The sequence below is a fragment of the Electrophorus electricus genome, chromosome 15 (assembly GCF_013358815.1).
Source record: "Electrophorus electricus isolate fEleEle1 chromosome 15, fEleEle1.pri, whole genome shotgun sequence".
NCBI classification, from domain to species: Eukaryota; Metazoa; Chordata; class Actinopteri; order Gymnotiformes; family Gymnotidae; genus Electrophorus; species Electrophorus electricus.
The window spans coordinates 6598121-6624395 of NC_049549.1; the positions used below are offsets into that span (position 1 = coordinate 6598121).

Below are 26275 nucleotides of genomic sequence, written 5' to 3' on the forward strand. Positions count from 1 at the left end.
CATATAGCAGCTAGGATGCCTCAGATGAACCAGACAAGTGATGCAAGAGGACATTAGACTGGAAGCAACTTTCTCTCACATTCAGTCCTCTCTTGCTGTTACTTATTCTCTCTCTCTCTCTCTCTCTCTCTCTCTCTCTCTCTCTCTCTCTCTCACTCTCTGTCTCTCTCACACACACACACACACACACACACACACACACACACACACACACACACACACACACACAAGCTTGAGTCACACCTTGAGTCACATTCAGGCCCACTGTGGTGGTTTAGCCCACTGCACTCACTCTGTTCACTCTCAGCTTTAGATCACCACAGCAGAAAAGCAGGGAGTTTTGCTGCGTGACCCACTAAGAAGACACCCTCTCCTTCTTAAGATTGCAGTGTTGACTCACAGCTTAGCTTGGCCTAGCATTCTGCATGTTTTCATGCATTAGTCATAAATGACTATATGATTTGATCAGCAGTTGCCCACAGACAGGCATTTCACAATATTTTCAGTTTCATGCTTTTAATGGGGAGTTGTAAATATGATCGAAGTTTTAAATATGCGCTAACCAATGACCTAAGTTTTAAGCTTGATCTAACCAATTGGTTTCACTCCATGTCCCCCCCCCCCCCCCCCCCCCAAAGACTTGTTTTTTCTTAAATAATAACAGAACCACAGGAATTATGTTCGTTGGCAGGTTTTCTCTTCCAGAGCTGGTAGATTTCATTATAGATAGGTGATACTGACCCGGTCAGCGGGCCAGTGTGAATATAAAGAGACCCAGCTTAAACTGCAGGGGAGAAACAGGGTTGCTTTGACTCAGCTGAATGTCCATGTGCAGGCTAACACAGTATTATTCTCACTGCCTCTCTGCACCTACAGATATGTGTAAACATTACGGGCTTCTTTGTCAGCCTCTAGAACCATTTTAACATCATTCTTAAATGAATCTGAAAGAAAGCACCCCCAAATGAACTGCAGAACGTTCTGTGCGTGTATGCATTTTACTATAACATTTTGAAAAAAATGTTTGTATAAAATGAAAATATCTCAGATGAGTAAAAATAACTGGAAAATATTACTTTGGAAGTGAATATTGTGGTGGCTGGTTGGTTATGATGGATGCTTCACTCACCCCCACCAACCCTCTAATAGCTGGTCCCTTAAAAAAATGTACAAATTGGTGTTAGATAACAAGCAAAGTGATGTCAATACATTTCCTAATTCTTGTATATTTCTTAATGCTGAAAGATAAGGATTCATTTTTCAAAAATGAATCAAAGGATTCATTTTTCTCTGTTGCTTAAATTGATTTGACTCAATAAAACAGGTTCAGAGTCTTTTGTTTAGTGTTACAGGTTTCCAGACTAGCATACTTGATTTGTTTATTAAAAGATAATTACAAAATCCTGAGCAATCCTACCCATGCTGTGGTTGTGCTTTTGGTTGTGCTGCAGAGCAAGTTACCAAATACACATAAATCTCTGTTTAAGTTAGTGCCTTGTTTTTTGATTGCAGTGGATCCAGGCCATATGGTACTATGTGGACTCCCAAGCTACACAGAACCACCCAATAAAGGGAGCAAATATTCAATTTCTTTAGTCAATAAATGTACTAAAGAATTAATATGAAGGAATGTAATAGCAATTTTATTTTGTTACCAAAAGCTCAACAATAGGCAGCAATATGAAAGAAGTTTTTTTTTTCTGCTGATATATAACAGTCCTTCCACGGCTTAGCACACATAAATAAACACACATGCAACACACAAACAAGCAACAGTTCCCAATGGTTAAGTATAAAAAGGGTCAAAGTTACCAAGCCTACTAAACCAAGTCATCTTCAAAGAGTCACTGGAAAAGAGTGCTAGGGAAGACTGCACTCAAACTGCCTGTATTCTGTCCAGATCTGCTATGCAAAAGTCTCTGTTCTTAACATTCTACATGACTCAGAGGTCCTCAGAAGTAAATCAGTTTTCCTCCAATAAATGGTAGATCTTTATGTTTGCATGAAAGCCTATGGCACAATGACAGACAGAAACGTTATTATGGAGAATTACAATTAGAAATATGTTAGAAATGGAACATAATCAGGTCCTCAAATATATCAAATGGCTTCTTGATGTGGATCGGCAAGTGTAGTCGCGCTATAAACTCATGAAGCCGGCAGAGCCTTCTGACATCTGTGTTAATTAGCGTTTGGTTTCATATTCCACTGGAGTGAATCCACTGCCATCTCCTTCTTGATGGTCAGATTTGCAGGGCAGCTTTCTTCCCAGATTGCGTAAGGTCTTTCCTGCTCGCTGGCGTCTGTGCACGCCTGCTGGCTCTCCTGCGCACTGATCCACTCCAGATGCTCTTTGCGAGACAGCCAAAAGAGCTGTGGTATTCTCCCCCGCTCCCCAATGAAACATGACATATTCAAAATGAATCCCACCCGCCAGAGAAAAGAGTCTTGTGCGTCCCGTTGCTCTACAAGCCTCCATCTTTGAACAGCCTGTCTGTCTGCAGGTTCTTGAAGAAATGGTCAGGCTCGGGGTGGGGTTGCCCGGGGTCCCAGTCCTTGCCCGAGATGGAGGGCTTGCGGTGGGTGGGCAGCTCACGACTGTGGCTGTCCAGCACCAAGTCAGGGTGTGGTGGGGGTGGAAGCAGGCTCGGACTGGGCTCACCGCCGGACGAGCTGAACGAGTCCGTTTTGACGTGCCGGTACTCGTGCCTGGGCAGCGTGCGGCTAGCCTCGTGCACTTCGACGCTGCCATTGGTGCTGCTTCTCCAGTGCCAGGTGTTGGCACTGCCTGATGACAGGCGCACGATGGGGTGGTGTGGGCCGTGAGCGTCCACCGTAATGATGCTGCAGCTGTCTCGTTCGGATTGGATGCGGTAGTAGGGCGACTCCGAGCCTGTGCTGGATGTCGCACACGACGAGGCCGTCTCAGAGGACCTGGGTGTGGACACTGTGACCTGGCCAGCCTGCTTTGACATGGCGATGACCTGCACAACCCGTGGTTGGTTGGGGAGACGTGGCGGCTCTGGTGTGGCTGCTGGCACGGGCACGCCCTTCTCCGTCATGGAGAGCCACTTGGCCCTGGTTGTGGCGCTCTTCGGGGACACGGGTGGAGGCCTGGATGCCTCCTCTGGGATGTGGACCAGCTGTGGGGCACCAGGCCTCTGAGACATTGTCACTCTGGCACCCCCTGGTGTTGCCGCCGCCCTGCTGGCCTGCACAGTGGGGTAGAGGGAAGACGGCATGCCCAGCTCCTCCTTGGAGCCTCCGTCTGACTCCTCCTCTCCCTCCATGGCACTGCCCTCCTGGCAGTCGTCCCTCAGGCTCAGGCTCCGCATCTCCACAGACTTCTGCTTCCACTCAGACACCAGCTGCTTGGAGCGTTGCGTGTCCAGAGACACGTGGAAGGTCATGTGACGCTGGGCGTGGGCAGGCTCTTCTGCACCATTGGTGTTGGCTCGAGGAAGCGTGTTGCTGAATGTCACCATTGTCTCTTTCCCCATGGGGCTGCGGGGGGCCAGAAGCTCCACGTCAGCGCTCGCTCTCTTCAGGCTGCCCATGGAGGCCTTCTCCCGCTGCACCTTGCGGTTGAGGCCGGGAGCTTGCGCTGGGGTTGCCAGCTCATCGTTGCTCTCGGAGGCATGGGCCTTTTGGTAGACGGAGTCATGGCCGCGCTGTGTCAGCGCCCGCAGGGCGTCCTTCTGTGGTTGGTGGGACTGCCTCACGGGCCGGGGGGTGGAGTCTTCTGAGGGTTTGAAGTTTCCGACAGCATATAGAGCCTACAGAGAGATGTCAGTGAGATGTATTTACTGTGAAAGTAATACATTAATTAAATAACAAATGAATCTTCTAAATAATTCATTATTAAAAGATAACCTAAAACTTCTATTTATCTTATTGAAATGGTGCAATATGAGAAATTCTGTTTCCAAAGGGAACTGAAGATAAGGTTTAGAATTAACACAGCATGCACTACACAATGTAGCCTACACATCAAGGTGAATCCCCATCAAACAGCAATTCCTCCTGAAACATACCTGGCAGAGCAGATAGAGCAACTTTCTGGCAATACCAGAGTCATGGGTTCAATGCCTTGGAAGCATACTTGTGGTACTGATAAACATGTATGCTGCTAAGAGTCTGTGCTGAAAACACCAAATGTAAGTAGAACCCTGGCTTTTAAAATCATGAAACCGTTTAGGCTTTAGACTTACGCAGGATTGCGTTCTACTTTGTGGATATGCTCACAGGCTACCCTGTTGAATCAGCAGGGGCTTTGTGTTTGGCTGCTTGGTCTGGTTCTTGTCAAGAGCTCTTACTTTTCCCTTAGAGCCCAACCTCTTGATGTTTGTCCTCGTTTTCCTATATATTTTCTATGTTAAAAATTCAATGACTTTTTACTTCCATAATCTTATGCAGTTTGCACTTCCAAGAAATTCAAAAACAATACTCTCCAAGATCTTCTCTCTTCACTTAGCTGAAGAGTATGCCGATAGACTACTGGCATATAAGAAGAAAGCGTTTACCTAAAGTAGTGACAGAGTGAGAGGAAACTAGATAAAGATTAAGACAGCAGGAGGAAGCAATGAGAAAAGGGTGTCTGTGTGTGTGTGTGGGGGGGGTAGAGAGAGAGAGAGAGAGAGAGAGAGAGAGAGAGACAGAGAGAGAGAAAGTAACTCTGAAATTGTTTCTGGAGAGTTTGGGGAAGAGTTTTTTCTCCCCAGATAGAACTACAGCCCTATATATAGCCATTGCAGGAGACATCCTAGAAACCGTAGCAAGAGTAAGAAGTCTGCGGCCCAGCTGGTGTCTCAGAATTAAAGCAGGGAAGGCATGGAGTGAGAGGTGCCCAACAAAAGAAGAAGTAGATCACAACAACAGGAGACTTTCAGGGAGCGGAAACTAGTAGTCGACACTAGTAGTCGGTTTGGTGGCAAAAGTACCAGGTAAACGGCGATTCCCGCTCCAATGACGAAGCCCACATAGACGTCGACAGGATGGCTGCGATACTGTGTGATCTGGGTGAGGCTGGCTAGCGCAGCGGCGATAGCGAAGGCGAACACCAACATGGCCTTCAGCAGCTTGGTGCTGTCCGAGATGCTGGAGTTAAAGTACATCTTGCAGGAAGAAGAGAGAAAACGTGCATGGCACCATCACACAAATGCATAGCCCTCACCATCAGAGGCACACTGCCTTGTAACTGATGTTTCCTGGTGGTAACAGAGACAGTTGTGATATGAATAAGACTACATCTGCTCATCTGTGTCCATTAATGATGCAGACTGAGCTAATGTTTTAATTAACAGTTGGAATCTTTCACTGAAGTCAACAAGGCAAAGCTAATGCAACCTGACTAACGAGGGGTTCTCAGCTCTGTGCTGGGGAATGTATGGGTATGAGGGGAAGCTAACTGTCTCCAACCTTTAAAACCATCGCTATGACATTGTTAGTGAAGAGGCAGAGGACTGGCAGTACACGCTAACCCGGGAGATATCATGGCATTCTATTCCAATTGCAACATATATCTGAACTCTGATATATCTGATTAAGAAGTGTGCATTGCCACTGATGCTGGAGGTTAATCTGGAAAAAATGCTTACAGATATGTAGACAGCTGCGAAGCCGGAAAGCGTTGCATGCTGGGAAGGGAACGTTTTTCTGATCAGAGAGAGATAGAGAGAAAAGGGGGAAAAAGATCAATTCAGCAACAGATGGAGAATCACAGCCATAGAGGTTTTTTTTTTTCCAATTTTGTTGGGAGTTTTAAACAAACTAGCTCAAAAGAGGATAAAAAGGGAAGGGAAAAACATCTTCACACATCATTAAGCACATGCAAAGTAGGCAGACGTCTCTGTCTCTGAGCCTGCCTTTTTCACTGCTTGCTGTGTGAGCGATCAGAAGAGTGGGATCAGATCAGCCTGTCAGTAATCCTGGTTATGGAATATTGGCAGAGGATCAGTGCTTAAGAGGCTGGATCAAAACCACAAAACAAATGGTCCATGTTTAATCACTGCCCCATAATTCATACCCCTAAATCTGTGACTGTAACTGTGCTAGGCTGCCAGGGATTAGCATGTGGATCTGGTGCGCAGGTATGGTGTAGTTCTATGCATGAATCTGATTTTGTTTGAGTTGGAACATGTGTATGGTTAAAACTTGTGTATTTGTGTGTGTGTGTGTGTGTGTGTGAATTTGTATATGCAGGTCTGGAAAGATTACCTGGCAGACAAGATTGCATACTGGTCTCGTCCAGAACAGATGTCCTGGGTAATGTAGGGGTTTTTGTCACAGGCCACACCTGGCAGTGTGTAATTAGGCTTGCACACTGTCAGGAAGAAGGGTGTGTGGTAGCCAGTAGCCAGCTGTATAATGTCAGTCACTAGGGCAGTGGCACATAAGCCAAACACGTGGACACCTGTTGAGAGGAAAGGAGAGGAGAAGAAAGGGAGAGGATTACGCACCTTGCAGGAAACTCTATTAAATGAGTCAGACAGAATCTGGTGTTGGAGACACTGCAGGAGCAAATCTCCCCCATACTGCTGTGTTCCAAAAGGACGAAGCTGGGATAATGGCAGAAAAGGTTCAGAAGAGTGATGCTGGGAGACACCAGCTATTCAAGTTCCCATACCGTAATGCTTGTTACAAGAAACCGACTCATGGTGTGATGTGGAAGAGGGTCGGTCTTTTGGTCACCTTATAAGTCGCAGCAAAGAGCCGCATTCAGCCAGGAGTGAAGGGGACCAGCGTACCTACGAATCGCACTGTCCTACGCAGGAAGGAGTTGAAGTTGCAGCCACCAGCATTGATGCTGGCCTCTGAGCCAGGTCGACGCTTCAGCTTGGACTGCATGCAGTACATCAGAGCCTCCCCGAGCATGATCTAAGACACAGCCATCATTACACTCCAGAGATCGTGAGCTCTGGCATGTCCTCACCTTCACCCGGCCGCCAGCACAAAATCAGCTCCAGACAGGATGAGGTGAGACATTCAGAGGTGGGGTTATTTCTGGAGATTTCTTATATATTTCAGATTAAATAAAGCAGGAGTCTAGTCGGAGTGCTGATAAATGTATGGTAAAAAACTGGATTGCAGGCTAATTATTAACCCAATTCTAATATGATTGGAAATGCTGCATGGTGTTTTACAGCTTGATATTTCATATCCACTTTCCATCCATCAATATCCAGCATGGATTTCAATCACTACAGACACTGCTGGCTCAGCATGTGCTCTGCAAGCTCAATATTACAGCTCAGGGCTGTTTTAACAGCAGAGGGGATGTTAATATTGAAAAAAGTGCTATGGAACAAAAAGCAGCTGAGTTGCAATGTGCACATCTCCCCACTGCTCTGTCGGAACAGTACTTCAACAGCCCCACTCGGCTCTGTCCCTTGACTGTACCCTGCTCTAGTTTATAAAAATCCAGGACAAACAAGCAGGTGCGCTTTGACGGCACCTGCATCATTTGTGAAGCTTTTTATCACCCCCATCAACTGAGATGCACTGGTAAAATGTGTTTGTGACACCACATCCAAAGCTTCTTAGTGAGCTCAATGAATGACAATAAAAAGCACAAAAACAACAAAACCAAACAAACAATTGAAACTAATCAGCTTTAGAGATGGTGACGAAGAGTTTGAGGAGTGTCGTAGAGGAGGTTGGTGTCTGTTGGAGCGTAGGCTGCTGAGTGTTAGAGCGGAGGCCGGTGTGTGTCAGAGTAGAGGATAGTGTGTGTCGGAGCGGAGGCCGGTGTGTGTCGGAGCGGAGGCCGGTGTGTGTCGGAGCGGAGACCGGTGTGTGTCGGAGCGGAGACCGGTGTGTGTCGGAGTGGAGGCTGGTGTGTGTGTTGGAGTGGAGTGCTCACTGAGGCGGCAGGGCCAGCGAAGGCCAGGCTGAGGAGCATGAGCAGCGGGATGAGCTCGTCTCCCGCCTCCACGTACGGCATGCTCAGTGAGCGGTCGTGGCAGCGGAAGCCCACTTTGGCTGGCTGAAGGACATCAGTCAGCTCAAGGAAATACAGTGAGATAATAGACGAAGCCACGATGGGCAGCTGGGAGAGAGACAGAAGGACAGAGGGACAGAGAGAGAGGTACAGAAAAAGATGGAGAGAGCGCGAGAGAGAGAAAGAGAGAGAGAGGGGGACATGGAGGTGTAGAGAGAGGAAGCATGAGAAGGGAGCAGAAACAGGCAGAGAGGGGAAAGAGATAAGGGTTGACAGAGAAAGAATAAGGGCAAGGTGGTGGGATTATGGAAAAGATGGCACAGGAGATTAAGCGGATTATACCAGGAACAATCAACATTTACTGTTTGGTGAAGTCATGATTAATTGAAATAGTAACAACCCTCACCATATAAATAAACCAGCAACCTAAAACTCAAGGCTAAAGTGATTTTTATGAATGAACTATTTAGTCTTTATCATTTGAATACAACATATGTTAGTTGCTAAAATGTGATCATTAACTTTTAATCTCACTGAATACACAGGATCGCTTCCTAAATCTTCATAATCCGGCTAAAATCCCAGTTAAATTTAAACAATTACTTCTCATCACCTCCATTATCCACAAAGATAAGATAAGAATGAAGGATGAGATTTTAGCTTCTGACCCATTATATGAGAATAAATTAAAATCTTTGATGCTAGATATTCACTCAAATCTACCAGGACTTCACAGTTCTGAGTCACAACAATTTCAAGTGACTCACATGGAGTGGCTCCAGCCCTGCATCTTAAAGGCACCTCTACCTGCACATGTGTTTCAAATAAAATTAATCCATGATGAGTTGTTTTGTATTTTTGTTACCACTTTTTGAGTTTTTGTGAGGTTCTTACATGAAAGAAACAGCCTTCATCTGGGTAAAATTGTGTTGCGTTGTGTCTATACATTAGTATGGCTTAAGCACTTACTAATCTTTTCACTTTGTAGGATTTTCTTCTTTTCTAAATGCAAATGAGGTTGTTGCTCTTGTTTTACTACTGCATACTGAATATTTTTTGCCCTAAGTTACATTTGCATCAGTCTAGGATGCTTGACTTTTAGAATATGAATCCTTTCAGATTATGCATGTACTTTTATCTCTTTCTACTGCAAGCACATTTTTTGTAAGTCGTTCTGGGTGACTAAACACATATGTGGACAGTATTCACTGTAAGAGATCAAATTCAGGTGTAATACCTCCACAAAATAGAAGCAAGGCAGCAACGTCATACTGTCCTTGGGTGGCTTTTTGGGTTTGTCCTTTGGCGACATTGTCTTGGGGTTGGATCGCAAGCACGCTAAACGTAGGAATTGAACAGTTAAGAAAGCAGGACACAAAATTCATTCAGATCAATTAAAAAAAAAATAAAAAAAATACACTTAGATAAAAAACAACTAATATAAGGCCTAAAATAATAATGTTCTTCTTAATGAATAGGTCCAAACTATTTTTATTTAAAATGTGTCTTGGTTGTATTAAAACATTGGTTGAATGAATAGTTTATTAACAATATTTTAAAGTTGTGCTGCTAAACATACAAATTCAATGAGCTCAGTGCAGTGCCTACAATTGGCTACACACACACACACACACGTGCGCACACAGACACACTGGTATTTCTACTGACTTATTTTTTAAATGCTGCAAATAAAATGAAACCAAAAAGAAATCCTGTTTTAAAAATAAAAGATGAATTTTATTAAAACAAACAAACAAACACTACTTTCTCATGGGGACTAGCCAAATGTCCCCACACCATCAAAATGTTCCTGTTCACCTGATGTTATGGAGATATTTGGTCTCCACAAATAGCTAAATACAAACCCAGACACACATACACACACACTCTTCTGCATCTTCTGGGATTTCATACTCAGTCTATTGGGGGACTTATTATGACTAATGAAAGCTTGACCTACTAAACTAAGTTGTCTTTCATTCTGATGTTCTGCAGAGGTTTATAGAAATATACACTATAGCCTTTTATGTTTCATTAGATTATTATATTAAATTAATATCAATTAATATTAGATAAAAAAAAAACAAAGAAACATGCACCCCCCCCCCCCAAAATCTATATAAAATCTATAAGTGATGACAGAGGTGCTTCGGATTTGCAAACTTCAGTTTCAACCCACAGAAATTGGAATGCTCATCACACAATCAAAAGAAAGCATGAGTGAGTTCCCCAAACCCTCACAGTCCTTGGGGCTTTGGTCCTGGGATAAAGGCTGAGCCTCAGGAGAAGACAACAGGCCTGGTTCTGATCCAGCACTTTGAAAAATCTCATCTTAAAAATAATATGAAAGATGGCAAATCAGTTCAATGAAACATGGAGAAGGGTTTGTTGAAGGAGTTTTGAAAGACCAAAAAAAAAAAAAATTTAACTATTATATAAACCTCATTGCACACTGCACACATTAGGTGTAATGAGGGATAAAGTGCACAAACACAAAAGATGAAACAAAGAAATAAGTCCAAACCCTAAAACATTTAATAATACTAAAAGCAGCATATGACTAATGCATGTGTGGTGCTTACATTTTGGCCACTATTTTGGATTCCAACAAATATTATGTTTGAGAGAGCTAAGAACTAAGTTTATGAGATATCTGTTAAAATACAGTACTGAAAGCTGGTTATCTACTTTTGCAAACATGGGGTATAATCCTGAAGATAACTCAGCTCCCTCTCTTCTTTTTCAAGAGAAGAGCGAATTAATTTGAGCCCCAACATGGTGGCCATACAAGTACCCATGCCTATATGCAACACCACACAAAGGGGCCTCTTTTTAGTGGAGAGGGCTATTTATCTTGCTCTGTCCTGTTTGTCTCCAGAGACAGTGAAGGATACAGAGAGGCCTGGTTTTTGACTGGAGCCTGCACTGTTAAACACTATTGGCTGGCAAAGTAAAAGAGAAAAGCTACAAAAGAGCAGCTATTCCTTTCAGCAAATCTCTGCACCAGAGAGTTGCAAATAAGCACACAAACATCTACTTAGTGCAGAATGTGTGGGAGAGAGATAGCCCTTCAAAAGTCATTCACTAAATCCTGCAAATATTTCCTTTTAAATGTCCTTGCTCACACTTCAAAGGGAAAAAAGTTACCTCAAATGTGCTGAAGCTGTTAAGAAACTAAATTCAGATATGCTTGTTCCAGAACTTGGTGTCTCAGCCTTTATTGTAATGATGAGGCCACATCTGCGGTAGGATTGCTACATCCTATCACTAACGTTTCCCACTGGAAATATTGCCTTTTGGTATGGACTAGACCTTATACAGTATTTATTTATTTCTGAGTATGTCATTTGATATGCGTCAGAACCACTATCACTTCACCTACAGAACAGATAACTACTAGCCTATCTACCTTTCATTAAATGTTGATTGCGATATCCAATCGATCAGTTGGTGTAAAGTCAGTCTCAGCAAAACCTTCCGGACAACTATTATGATCTGCGCTGTCCACTATAAGGTACTGAAGCCCGTTTGAGAGAGCGCGTGGCTGAACGTAGGGCTGACTCGCCGTTAACGTCTTCAGGAGTAGGCGATACGATGCGAGTTTTTATTCGGTAAAAAATTATATATTTGCTGCTTTGGACGGTTTAGTACGAGCTCATAATGTAACTTGTTAACTTATGAAAATTGAATAAGATTAACGAAATTAAAGTTGCTCGTTAAAACATACGTATTTAAAGGCGTTTTGTCCGCATTTTAAGACGTTCAGTTTAGATACCTCTTCGTGCCAGTCATCTTTCTCCTTCCAAGAGAAGGTGATAGCTCGTTAAACGCAGCGTAAGCGGTGCAAGCAAACATGACGGACACTGAAAAGACTTCGATGATTTAATGATCCACTTAAATGTCTTTAATAAAGATAACCAGAAAGCAGCACTGGAAAAAAATCATGAGTCTCCACCTTATTTTACCATGCCCGGTGCTTTAGGCGCCCCAGGTCAAAACCAATAATCAACAACAGACAATACTTGCCTCTTTCTCGCTGATGGTGTAAATTCACCGACTCCTTGCGCTCCTTGCGACCCCTTCCCCTTCTTTTCGATCGTCTGTGGTGCTCCAGTTTGGCTCAGTAGATTTTAATCCATATCATGCACTTGTACACTTCAGGCTTTAGCCGACTGGACACAGATTTAGTGTCCGATTTTACCTCTGCTTGTTCCGATGAGAAACTCTTGACACCAAGGAGCCTGGTCAGCTCTTGGTCTCCTTTCAGTAGAAGAAAGTCCTATTTCCGATTCGAGTATCCTACTTTCTTTAGTGTTATGAAGATGAATGGGTATCCAGTGGCTTTCTCACGGATGCCTCACAACGTGCTCCACATGAACGACTACTGTAACCTAGACGGTACCAGGAATGTGGCCACTATGAACTGTGTAGAGCAGCGTTAACACAAAGACTTTCGGGAGGGGGGATTTAGAGGGAGGGGGCAGCGTAAATGAGGGAGGAGGCAGTCTACACCCGCGGACACACAATTACACGCACACCCACCCACCCACACACACTCTCTCTCTCACTCCCTTGGAGCGTCATTCGAAGCCTAGTGTTTTTCTGTGCTTATTTCCATTTATCCATCATTAAGGTTTAGCTAAACAAAAGGGACGAAGGCAACGCTGAGGGGGAGTTCCGTGTATGACCGCAAGGTTGACAGCGGTCTCTTTATGAGTCTGTGCACCATCTGGTCTTGGTCTACCCTCCTCCACCCACCCACCCACACACACACTAGAGAAAAGGATTTTGCACGATATGTTTGGAAAATAAAATATCTTATTTGGTACAACATTATTAACACGATTTGTCTACAAGTACAGTCTCATTTATTTGAGAGATGGAGTTAGTTTGACCACACACCTCTTTGTGTCTCGGTATGTTTTCGGTCAGGAGAGGACGGCACATGGCGAGAAGCGCCCGAGTCGCTACCAGTGAGAAGAAACGTCAGCTGAGGCGCACGCGCAGACGTCGAATTTAAACGCTGCCACTTTACCAGTGAAATAAAAGACGTGGGCGAATGTTAACATTTTTGTAGCAAAATAAATATGGATTCCAAAGAGAATCCCACATCAAAAGAATATATTAATATTTGTCATTACCTACAGCATAAGCTACATTGGCATGACGCAAGAATCCCACGATTATTATTTCACTGGTAACCTATTTCATACAATAAAAAAGTCCCTTTCCAAACATCCCTATTCTAATATTTATCCACCAAAATCTAAGAAAAGGAACACGTGGTAGGTTGCCAAACATGTGGGAATATACTACGATTTAAAGATTTGGCCAGTACACTAATGGTCCCAAATTCACGTTGGCACTCGGCAGTGGTCTGGGAAAAGTGGCTTCTCGCCCCGGTAGAAGAATATAGGGTCGGTCTCTCTCTCTCTCTCTCTCTCTCTCTCTCTCTCTCTCTCTCTCTCTCTCTCTCTCTCTCTCTCTCTCTCTCTCTCTCTCTCTCTCTCTCTCTCTCTCTCTCTCTCTCATACACACACGCACCCCCCCCCCCGTCTCCCTTTCTGTCCCTCGCTCTGACTCTCCCTATGGCCTTTTTCTTCGTTTACCCCAGAGACTTAAGTCAGGCCTGTCGGGCATTGCCGCTATATCTCGAGGTAAGACCCAGCTGCAGAGCAGCTAATAACCCCATCACGCTGTGCTTCTGCTTGTGTCTTCTCTGGCCAATTAGCTGCAAAGTCTGCATTCTGCGCCCGCCTTCACTCCATCCTTTACGCTCTCTTCACATTCATTCACTCCCATAGCGCACAAGTCAAGAGGGTGGCAGCTGTGGAGTGTGGAAAGAAGAGCTCCTAGGTCCTCTTCACAACTTTAACTTCTTGGAGTCACGTTCTCTTAAAGCGACACTCCCTCTGATGGCTGGTAATTGAATGGCTTAGGGCGCAATGTGTTTCTTTGACTGATTAAAATTCTTCTTGACTTTTCACACATCAAAGCCAATTACAGGGAAGGCACTCCTCTAGTTCTCCCCAACTCCATGTTTATGACTCGACAGGGACTTATTGTACTGTGATTGATTTTGGCTCTGATCTCTTACTGGAGTATGGATCTTCTCATGGTTATGGGTTTGAGAGGTACAGAAGAGCAGCGGTTTAAATGAAGTGCAGATACAAGCTTTCCTCTTCTCCAGGTATACTTCTCTGACCTCGTTTAGGAGTCAGGACGACATTATAAGGACTCTATTTTAGATAAAGCTAGAATCAAGGACTGAACAGGAGGACAGGAGGACAGGTGTGTCATAGAATTATTCAAACTAGGAACCGAGTGCGCTTCTCTTCATTTCTTTTACAAAAGGTAAACTAACACTTTATTAAAGGGTATACAATGGAGAGTTTCTTTCTTTTATGTCTATGGTTATTGATTTCACGACTGAGTCTTGGACAGTGTGCGATATTCTAAATGAAGATTCCAGTGCTTGGTCTTGGAAACCTCAGTCATGTAGAATAATTTCATTTCACTCTCAGACTCCCGGTGTCTAAGATGCGCTTAGCATGCAGCCATCTCCCACAGAGCTCAAGAGCCCCCTTGTGGCAAAGCTCTAAAATTATAGCAGTTTGTGGGAGATTGTGGTTTAATTGTTGTACAACGCTAACAACAAATATTACAGGTTTTCTGAATTGCTAAAACACTAAACCCCATTTTCTAAACAAAAATGTCAACGGACATTTTTATTGAATCAGTCACACAGTTGGAAAAACTTTAAACACGGTTTACGTTAGACACAGTTGGCAAATCTGAATCCCCCAATTTGCAAAATTCTAAACACATTCACAAAACACATTTTAGCAGTGCAGTGCAATTTCACACAACATAACTCACACAGGCCACAAAATTAAACACAACTAACACACTGTTATCGTTAACATACCACCGCTCAAAATTGAGCACGTGTCCAATCATTGATTTGCTGAACCCAGTATCAGTAAACAGGATATACAGTAAAGCCAGGTGAAATACAAATATTGTATGGATGAGGAGGAAGAGGAAGAGGATAGTAAGGAATACCGTATGAGCCATAATCTCAAATCAGAGCAACAATCACTGACCATGTTCTGGATTATTGAATGAGTGAAGCAGGACTACGTGTTCAACCTAATCTACGTAAGCAGGTTCTCAGTGGCCTCCATAGTCAGGACATTCAGAGAAGAAAACAGGTAAAATTACTGTAATCTTTGGTCTCTGAAAGTTACAGTACAATATTCAGTAGGATGTCTCATTAATTTTTCTTTTTTGCTGACACTTTTCCTGAAATCTCCTCTCCTTTTCTAAAAACAGTAAACACAAAACCCCAAATATAAGATACATTCACAAACTTGCCTTTATTGATCAAACAATCAACTCAAATGGCCATTAAATGACACACAAGGCCAGCCAATCCATAAACACCACACTGCAGTTATAACACACTACTTAAACACTGTGCTTTTAACACAGCAGGCCAAAAAAAAAAATCTTTATTTAGGAATTTTGCATATTTTTGTATTCATGAAAACATGTTTATTGATGTATTTACATGTTTACTAGAAAACCAAAAAAGAAATACAGCATATGAACTGCAAAATATTTAATATTTGTATACACAGTATGCAAAGTCAATCATTCATTCTGCCTCAGCGTCATGCCTGTGGGCTGGGTCAGACCACAAGACTTCATCTACATCACAGGCAATCCTCTTTCTATTGCTAGGCAACTGGGAAAGAATCCTTTTGAATGCTGAATACAGCCTTGCAAAGAATCCACTCTTATGTCATTACATTCTGCGTCCATTGGCTGGAGTAGATTTTCCTGGTTATAGGGGTTTCAGTCATAAACCTTCGACCTTCTTTTACTCTTTTATCATGGTGAAAGCTCACATTGTCTCAAACCACAACATACACAGCATACTCTCACAGCTCAGGCTCCCCCTGCTCAAGTCCAAGCAAAGCATCCTGCAGGCCGTCCAGAAGTGAGAAGATGTTCTGTGTTATGTGGCCCTAGCGGATCATGGCGATGCAGAACCCGTTGCTGTTGATGGCTGCACATAGGGTCACCTTGTCACCATGCTGGCCAGACATATACTTGCACATTGCCCAATTATAATTGACCTCTTCTCCACCTCTTTGTGAGGTTGAAGCCATTTCATCCAAATATATACATTTGGGTTTTGTGAAACATCATGACAGACCTCATGCCATTGTTTACATGTGCTGCGTTATATACAATACAGTATGTATATTTGGTTGTAGTGTAACTGTACTGTAAATCCACACTTACTTGCAGATATTGATATCATTTCTCTTTCACACTTTCTGAGTTGCGTTCAAATGGAACTCGATATGCTTATTTCATCCATACGTGGTTGCACTACAGGAGATGGTCAGTTGTGTCAAGATTCACACAGTTGATCCATTCATAACGTATATTGTCTTCAATAACCTGCTGTTGTATTTCACGCAGTTGAACTGCATTATTCCAATGGACCTTATCAAAAAATGAGAGTCTCCTGCAGTTCTGAGAACAAACGTGAACTTACACCCTCATATCGCCAGCTTTCAATTCTACAAATAGAGGTCGTTTTACAATATTAGATTTTACAATACACATACTGTAATAATATGCACTGCAGCAATACACTGAGCTATTCACGGTATACTATTACTGTACTGTACTGTAACCTTCAGGTGCCAAACACATATACTCTACCTGTATTATTCTCTGAATGTCCTAACTATGGAAGCCACAGAGAATCTACTCAAATTCGGCTGCACACGTTGTCCTGCTTCCCCCAGTCATGCCAATCCTCTTCCTCTCCTATTGTTGCCCTCCATTGCTAAAGTCACACAATACAGCTCAGAAATGCCACTTGCATTGCATGAGCTGACTTTAATCCTGTTTACCTACTGATTTCAACCCTAATCACTGATTGGACACATGTGTGCACAGTTTTCACCTGTAGTTTTTTAATGATGAAAATAGTGTGTTTTTTGTGGTTAACTTTTGTGACCTGTATGAGCCATTTTGCATCAAAATGCATTATCATGCAGAATGTGTTTTTGGCAGTGTGTTTAGAGTTTTGCAAAAAGGTTGATTCAAATATGAAAACTGTGTCAAAGTAGGTGAAAATTGTTTTAGGTTTTGTGATGAGTGATAAATTCAATAAATGAGTTTGGCAGTTGAAAGTCGTGTTCCAAGAATGGGGTTTAGTGTTTTAGCAGTTCAGAAAAAAACTGTAAATCACTCCACCAAAACTCTAGAAAGTAGACAGGTAAAACAAACCTTCCTTGTACAGTATTGCACAGTATTAGAGGAAACATGTCTGTACAGTATTACGGTATGCACACTTTGAACAAAAGGATCTTTTTGTAGAATGTAAAAATTTTCACATGAGAGTGGAAGGACACATATTCTCACAACAACAAGAGACTTTCATTGTTGATATGGTCCTTCAAAATAATACAGAAATACAACAGCAAGTTGTTAAAGACAATGTGAATCTACAGTGCTACTGTATTACATACATTTATACTGTATTGTTTGTAAAGCAGTACATGTATACAGAGACATGCAGCTTGCCATGGTATGTCATTTACAGAACTTATTTTAGTCTATTTTCCCAGTGCAAAGAGAACATGTGTATTGGACTCCATGGAGAGGACTCATGAATGGATGAAACTGGTTCACTTTCATGAAGTAAAAGTCAATATGCCACTGGTCAATACGCCATTGTAGAAGTGCCTGGGAAGTGTGGTGGCAATGTAACCATATGTGCTGCCATCAGCACCTATAGGCATCTTCACCGCCATGTGACTTTAAGGCCATACAACACTGACCATCTCATAACATTTCTGGATGATCTACTGGATGCTTTGCTCAGACATGAGCAGAGGCACAGCAACCTGTGTATGTTGTAATTTGGACAAAGTGAACTCCAAGCTCCAAGGATTTGTGAATGGTTTACCAATAACCTGTGTTTTTTAAATGCGCGCCTCCCACCACACTTTCCCTTCCTTAATCTCATAGAAGAATTTTTCTCAGGATGGCAGTGGAAGGTGTATAACCCGGAAAATCTCCTCCAGTCAATGGATGCAGCATGTGACAACACAAGAGAGGAATCTAGTCAAGGCTGGTTTTGGATTCTTTTCCAGTTGCCTAGCGATGGAGAGGATTGCCTGTGATGTAGATGAAGTCTTGTGGCCTGACCTGGCCCACCGGTATGATGCTGAGGCAGAATGATTGAATGACGCATGATGCTCACTCTAATCAAGTAGTTTTTTTTTTTTTTTTGCTGCAGAAATGTGTAAATGATCTGCTCTGGCCAGAGTGCAGTTTTTTTTTGCATTTATTTATATAGTGTGTAACGATTGCTGCATAGTGTTTATGCATTGGCTGGCTTTGTGTGTTATCTTAAGACAGTGATTAGTTTTGAATAAAGATAAAAATATTTTCAATCAGTATTTGGTTTTGCAAGTTAAGTCAAAGTGTATCTTTGATTCGAGAGTATCTTGAATTTTGGGAGTTGTGTTTACAGTTTTGAAAAAGGAGAAGACATTTCAGGAAATGTGTTTTAGCAATTCACTAAAACTAATCTTTTGTAATTTGACATTCTTGAATCTTTAAACTGTCTGTATACATTTTAAAACTCCATGTTCTATGTATCCATGTATAACTGAGTGATTAATTTTGCCCATCATTATACCTGAACCTAGACAGAAAGCATAAAAACAAAGGCTATTACAAACCAAACACACCCAGAAATGGTACATTGTCTTATATTTGTCAAGTAAATCACATCCACTTAAATGAGTTTGGTAAACAAAATGGCACAAATGAAGTTCATTGCTGTCCCATCAGTAACTCCCCAGCCAGTGCTCTATACACTGGAACATTGAACAAGCCTAAACAATTTAAATGACAATTTTAATTTTTCTCTCTTATTTGCATAAATGTTAATCTGTAGTCTTAATCTCAGTATTTGCCGTCTCAGCATGTTATTGGTACTGTCAGACTAAGATAATAATATTATTAAAAACTAAAGTGTACTTCATTATGGGTCATTTTGCTGCAGGAACCCTTGCAATATTAGACCCCTTTTTGGAGACAGAGCTATGCTCTGTGGTCTTTATTTTCTATGTGGTACAGGGTAGGAAAATGGAGCACAGAGCATGGAGCACAGCAGCAGTTTGAGGTGGACTGGCTAAGCTTCTAGAGAAATGTGAGCGAGAGAGAGAGAGCGAGAAAGAGAGAGAGAGTGAGAGAGAGAGAGAAAGAGAGTGAGAAAATATGAGAGAATGAGAAAGAGAGAGAGGGGAAAGGGAGAGAGAAAAAGAAAGAGGGAGAGGGAAGAAAGAGTGAGAAAAAGAGAGAGTGAGAGAGAGAAATTGCTTCATCAGCAGGTTTAGCAGAATTTGCAGTGCATTGGTGATGGTATTTTTGTATTCTGTTCCTTTACTTGAGTGGAGATAGGCTATGTGGTCATATGAAGGGCAAACATCACTATTACCAGGAGAACATGAACAGAAGATGCCTCTCACCTCCTCTCCTCACTCTGGATGTAGGAAGGCACTGAATATAAATGCATAAAATACAAGACATCCAAAACCTGGTGAGCAGTAAGGTGGAAGAGGAGCTCTAAAAATAGGTCCCGGTGCTGTAAATTTATCCGGCACATCTCCCCCATGCTGGCCTCATCTCTGAGCTTACGCGTTACCCCCACCATAAAATCCAACAGGATCTGGATATCTCCATCTGCCTCGAAGGACCTGATCCAGCCACAAATAACACAGGCAAGGCACACGCAAGCAAGAAGAGAAGCACAAATATGTCTGACGTGGAGGAGCATTGAGCATGCATTAGCATTGGGTTTAGTGGTGGGCATATGGGCATATTTGTGTGTTTGTTTGAAGTGGAGCAGTGCTAATGTCACCAATTTGTCTCCAGCGAGGACTCAGCAGTAGCCACCTGTGTGAGGCTCCCAACTCTAATCACACCGACATATGGAAGCACTAGGCCTGGCTGGGCTGTGTGAACTGAAGCGGCGGTCCGAGGTAGCGCTACAGGCCATTTGCTGATGGTACGAACATAATGATGAAAATGCATGGAGACGGATGCACTAGTGCCACCCGGAGGATGGTCCCTGCGTTGCACCCAGCTGTGTCAACAGGAATGGTGCTGAAACAGGATAGGCACGGTGGTACTAGAGCAGCCGTGCTCAGCTGGTGTGGAATAGGGCTCAACGGCTAGATTAGTGAGCAGGACTGCCATGTACACCATTAGTAGTTGTAGTCAGTTTTATTTTCTTCCTCTGTAAAGTCAGAAATTAACCAAGGAAGCCTGCAGGGCTATCAAGTCCCCAAAGCCTCACAGAAATAACAAATGGATCCAATAAAAAGACAAAACTCAATCTCTGTACGTTTGTTTTCTGGACTCATGTTTAACTCCACATATCAGAAGATGAATAAAAAAGGCGAGTAACATTTTAAAAACACACAGGTCCTCCCAGATGACGAGATGATAAGAAAATCTCATCTATTAACAGCTGCCTTAAACTGCATACTTTGTCCAGCACATAATTGGCAACCAAGCACACGTGTTTGCTATCAGAGGAGACCTCTCACATTTAATGAAGCTATGATTCAGCAGACTCCCTTGAGATAACTTGATTGCACCTTTAGGTTGAAATTGCCCCTAGACCCTCTACTCCAAGATAATTTGCCCCATAAAATTGACTGTAAGTGTCTTCTTTAAAAGTGACTGTGGCAAGTGTACCATTTTTGTAGGTTAGCAGAGCCCCCAGCCTTACTGGTAAGGGTTTTAGCAGCTTCCAGCATGGGGCAAAAGCTACTTGTTTTCATACTCATGATTTGTGTCATTGCATATATTTACCATTAATAATTGGCACATGGAATAACGGATATGCCTGTGGATCTACATTGGGTGTGTAGACGTACAGTGTCACAGGCAACCAACTCATGTTTTAAATTAAACTTTCTCACTCTAAAATATTCAGGATCTTTAAATATGAACAGAGGAAGATCAGTATCGAAACCCAAGAAATCATGTTTTTCTGAATTCAGGTGTTCTTTCCAAAGCAGGCTGCAGAATACTGATTTGTAATTAAAAGAACTACCATAGTGCTTAGCTACAGATAAGTTCTTGCACTTACGAGCAACACCTTATACTGAAACCAGGCAGTACTTACTAGCAGCACAGACACTTACGTCTGTCTCAAATTATGTGAGAAACAGCACTGTGAAACAAACAGACTCCTTCCTATAGTTTTTAGATACCATGTAAAGAAGTCATACCCAAGTAGAAATAATGTTTATTTGAAAATGTATTAACAAGACTTAGTAATGTTTACTTAATATAATGTAATATAGGTGGCTACTGAAAGCAGTGGACCAGGTGCTTCCAACAGGGCCATACTAAATTACCACTTACATTTTTCTATAGACAAGCAAACCTTACACCTTACAAATTTAAGTGAGTAAAAAAATGACACCATCACAAGACATGAAGAGGCTTGGCTAGGATTTGGAAAGCTGTCTGTTACAGTGGACATATGGTGACCTCTATGTGACCTGTGTGGATCCAATTCCTTTATTTACAAAAACGAGAAAGGAGGTTTTGAAGTTGGCCAGATGTAGGTGGAGATCTCTCTGGCAGCTTTAGTTTTAAAAGTGTTTCTCCTCATGGGAGCACAGAGTTCAGGTGCAAAGACTACAGCAAGGACAGCTGGGACAGTCTGTTCCAGCTTAAAATGCACACATCCACAGCTAGAGTTGATCCACACAGTAGAGCTACTTATTTCTGTACCGCTTGGAGCTCCAAACGTGACAGGGACTGACAGTTTCACCTATCAGGACCTCCAGTAAGTAGTAGGCCATGTGACTCCCTCCCTTTACTGCCTGGGCTTATCACCTCCTGTTGATGTCTTTGGCTACAGCAGTGGAGGTGGTGGAAGAGGTGGGGATGGTGTCGGGGAAGCTTCGCCACTGGCCCTCTGCCTGGCCCCGCCTCTCTTTCTCCAGGATTCTCTGGAGCTCCGCCCTACGGGCCAGGGCAGCCCTGAGCTTGCCACGGAACTCCTCAATTCTCCCCTGAAGCTCCTGGAGCTCCGCTTCCCACAGGGAGGTGCTACCCGAGGAGCAGGCCGGAGGCGACAGCACCAGGCTGAGTCCCAAAGACGGGCCCCCATTGGCGCACAGTTGCGTCGGGGGACTGCCCACCAGACCCCTCCTGCTCCGGTCGGGCCCTGTAGGTGGAGCCTGTAGACGGTAGCTGTTGAGTGTCTCCAGGTTGAAGTGGACACGCTTGTGGCTGCCGTCCTTGGGCTCACGGCCAACCATGGTGCTTTCATTGTTCCACTTGGTGGAGGAGGTGGAGGTGGAACAGGAGCTGGAGGTAGAGCTGGAGGGTGGAGGAAGAGAGGTGTGGAGGTCTGCTGGGGGCAGGCGGTGGATGTCACAGCTGTCAGAGAGACACAGGGAGTGGCTGAGGGGAGAAGATAGCTCTGGTTACACTCCTGAGACTGCTGGGACTACAGTAACACTTGAAAAGACTCAATCACCATGTGTGTGTGTGCGCGCGCACATGTATGCAAATATGTAATGGGTCACTAATGATTCATTAATTTCTTTAGTAGGTCTGATGCATCACTCTACCCACCTCTACCCTGTTTTTCACCCTACACTGATATATGGCAATTTTTTCAAACGAGGGAAAAAATCTACAGTTTGTATCATTTAACCGTCTTCATTGAATTAAGTGCAATTCTAAATACTTAAAAAGCTTTTATATTTATTTTTTAAAAATTCTTATATGATTCTTATATACTTATACTTTTAGGAAATTAATTATTATTTTCTTGAGTATGGTTTCAGACTACTCAACACCTAGGAAAGAATTTAATACTTTGAGAACATACACTTTTGTAAGAACATAATTACAATCCAGAAATTATGGCAGCAGTTGTCTATAAGAGACAGTTTACTAAGATAAACTGTACTGCAGGCTGTGGTTACTTCCAACTCACCTTCTGGATGTGCCGACTGCTTCCAGTTTACTCTCCTCATCACAGGACATGTTTAGCGCCCGATGGATTTTCTGCAATCATAATGCAAACCGTCCAAAGCGTTGTTCTACAAAACGTGTCTACCATGCAATCCTACTAACATGTGCTTCCACCTATTTAACTCCAGAGGGCGGACGTGCTCTATGCTTTATAAAAGGAATGTGCTCTTATCAAGCTTAGAGGAAATAGAGGTGGAGAAAATGTTACCTCAAGGAAAATAATGATAAACAAAACACTTAAATAATTGAAAACAATGAATTTTACATTACTTGCTCTTGAGCTGCATATGTATGCCACTACTGTTTTGGTTAATCAGCCAGTATTTAATCAGTAACGCTAAACAGTCTGCACACATACTGGCTATTTATTAGGCTCCCCATTAATTAGCTAATGCTGTATTGATCATTAGTCATCTTGGGAGACATGAAGCAGAGACATTAAAGCCAGGAAAGAAAAACAAATACAGGCAAAATGTGTTACAAAAGATGTTTAGAAAAGGCGTTAAGATGTGAATAAAAGGGAGTAAAACTAAATAAAAGAAAAAAAATATATAATAAAGACAAACAAACAAATGAAATGGTGGCTACAGTAAATCACATGTCCCATTCCAGAGCTGAAGTGTCTTCAGTCCATGATGTTCCTGCATTCCAGCTACACCACACTGGAAGCAGGTAACCAACATCCACCTTTCTCACCCTTCTTTGTACACAGACTGCGTGGACAGTGTATTTGCATCTTAGCGAGGAGATGATCCCAACACTGGACTAGACCTGCTCATCAGTGACAAAGCATCTAAGAGGACTCCAGAAAATATCCCTGTGCCACCAGCAGATGAACTGATGCTGCCATATCCATCCACCCACTCCATCTACACCAGTGGATGCAGAAACAGCCCGCCCACCCTCGATCCACCGGAGTAGCTGTAACTCCCACACCTATACTGAAGAGGCTACTTGGACTAAATATAATGTAGTATAATATGGATTGTTTATTAGCTGGGCTGTCCAAGGAGGATGGATTCCCTCTTGAGTTGTCCAAAAGGTTTCTTCCCTAATTCTGCCCAGGGAGTTTTTCCTTGCCACTTTCGCCTCTGGCTTGCTTGTTAGTTATCTGGACCCAAATATTTGTAAAGCTGCTTTGTGACAACGTATCTTATAAAAAGCACTATGTAAATAAATTTGACTTTGACTTTACGTGTAGCGCGCTCACTATACTGTTATATTATTCATCCAAACACAGCTAACACAGAATGACCTTCCCCTGTTCATAATCATATACAATACACAGTAAACAATGCTTACTGTATATTGTACACTTCTTTTTTGTCTAATCCCTATAGAGTACTGTGTACCCAAATTAAAGTACCCAAGTTAATGTGCCGTGTTTTGTGTTTGTGCACCTCAACATGCTGTGGCTTTGTGAGGAGGAGCATCAGCACATGGGAAAATCTCATATACATGACTTATAGATGAATAAAAGACCAGCTGTGCTGCTTGGAGAGGTGTGATAAAAGTACCTCATTATGCACTGAGGTGGAAGAGCGGGTTCAGGCCTTGTGGCTAGGGGCTCACCTGGCTGGTGTGGAGCCAGTACTGGAACCTCTGCCAGTGTCTGAGGTGAGGCAGGATGAAACGGTAGAAGGCATGTTCCCCAAGCAGAGTGAGCAAAGCCCCTGTCACGCCCACACACAGCAGCACGAAGAGACCCGAGAAGTGCTGGATACCCATCTGCAATGTCTGCACACACACGCACACCGGTGCACCCACACACATACACATCCGTGCACACACAAACTAGTTCAACCCCATTCGTCCATGAAAATATTCATAAACATGTATGTCATTTACGATGGTGGTTATGGTTATGTTGGGTGCTGAGTTATTGTTATAGAGGGTGTCATTATGAAAAAAAAAAATGGCTCCATTACATGGTCATGTGAAGCCCTACAAATATACACAGACACAAATACACAAACATATACATACATATCCATTCATATACACACACACACACACACACACACACACACACACACACATATATATATATATACATACATATCCATCCATACACACACACACACACACACACACACACACACACACACACACACACACACACACACATATATATATATATACATACATACATACATATATATATATATATATATACACACATACATACACACACACATATATACACATACATACACACACATATATATATATATATATATATATATATATATATATATGTGTGTGTGTGTGTGTATATATGTGTGTGTGTATATATAGATGCACAGATGCACAATTATCTTCATATACAGAGATGCACAATTATCTTCATATACAGATTTTCAAAAACACCTAATATGTATAAACACACACACACACACACACACACACACACACACACACACACACACACACAGATGGATGATTTCAGTAAGTACACTAAATCACACCCATACTGTGGAAGGTACTACAACCACAGTTTCTTGCTAAATGGGCGTGTCAGACTGCAACCCCCCCTTCCGGGTATCATATCACAGAGCTGACTGAACCAGGCTGCCCATTAAGATGTGTTATCTGTTCACGATTTTTCAGCCTGTCACTCCAGTGTGTCCACTCTCAGCAGTGCTGTGATATGCATCTGTGGATAATGGATTTCAGAACTCGCCAGGAGGGGGCAGAATGTCTTAGATGCCAGGCCTTTCTATTCACACCCTGTGGTGTATTGGGACTAGAAGTAATTGCAGGTTTACAAAAATGTGAAATTCCAGGGACGCTGACTTTACACAGTGTGGGAGAGAGTGTCTGCTCTCGCTCCTGCTGTAGTTGTGATGACACTAAAAAAGCCTGTCGAGGCACCCCTTTCAGGCTCGGTCTGAGCTGAAGCATCTGCCGATTTTTCAGCGAGTCCCGCCCTCCACTGCCAGCTTGAGACAGAGTAGTTCATCTTCACACCTTAGTGAGTTTTGCTACACCCTGTTCATCATGGATGCCAATTCCCCAGGGAGAGAGTCTGTCTTGGAAAGAGGGAGTGACAGGGTGCATACCCAGAAAGTTATTGGTCTGCACAAGAAACACACACATGCACACACATGCAAACCCACCCACCCACACAAACAAACACACACACACACACCACTGTTAAATCTCAACAGTTGCAGGGCTCATCAGGAGTGTGGGGAGGACACAGGGCAGGACTCAGCTCCTCTC

The 26275-nt window shown here is 42.9% G+C and overlaps 2 protein-coding genes across 3 annotated transcripts in view; both read right to left on the minus strand.

The window, feature by feature from the left end:
- Nucleotides 1-1622: 1622 nt before the first annotated feature.
- plppr3a (phospholipid phosphatase related 3a) lies at nt 1623-12388 on the minus strand. Its single transcript, XM_027008533.2, has 8 exons — nt 11966-12388; nt 9177-9277; nt 7862-8047; nt 6747-6876; nt 6217-6412; nt 5598-5655; nt 4941-5114; nt 1623-3776 (listed from the first exon to the last, which is right to left on the minus strand). The coding sequence occupies exons 2-8, from the start codon at nt 9249-9251 to the stop codon at nt 2466-2468; spliced, it is 2130 nt and encodes a 709-aa protein (XP_026864334.2). The 5' UTR covers nt 9252-9277; nt 11966-12388; the 3' UTR covers nt 1623-2465.
- Nucleotides 12389-21283: 8895 nt separating this feature from the next.
- The window catches only part of grin3ba (glutamate receptor, ionotropic, N-methyl-D-aspartate 3Ba), a 30256-nt gene continuing 25264 nt past the window's right edge, over nt 21284-26275 (minus strand). Inside the window, exons 7-9 of one of the 2 annotated variants that reach the window (XM_027008535.2) lie at nt 24623-24787; nt 23013-23083; nt 21284-22447 (exon numbers count right to left, since the gene is read on the minus strand). In XM_027008535.2, coding sequence (XP_026864336.2) covers nt 21895-22447; nt 23013-23083; nt 24623-24787 — 789 coding nt within the window. In that variant the 3' untranslated portion in view covers nt 21284-21894. Of the gene's footprint in view, nt 22472-23012; nt 23084-24622; nt 24788-26275 lie in introns of both variants that reach the window. The other variant, XM_027008534.2, reaches the window with a different exon arrangement.

What these genes read in the sequence shown, in the direction of transcription:
- plppr3a (XM_027008533.2), bottom strand. Translation starts at nt 9,251, where the DNA reads ATGTCGCCAAAGGACAAACCCAAAAAGCCACCCAAGGACAGTATGACG. An exon ending in CTTGCTTCTATTTTGTGGAG is followed by an intron (nt 8,048 to 9,176) that starts GTATTACACCTG and finishes TCTCTCTCCCAG; the next exon opens with CTGCCCATCGTGGCTTCGTC. An exon ending in TAGGACAGTGCGATTCGTAG is followed by an intron (nt 6,413 to 6,746) that starts GTACGCTGGTCC and finishes TCCTCTCAACAG; the next exon opens with GTGTCCACGTGTTTGGCTTA.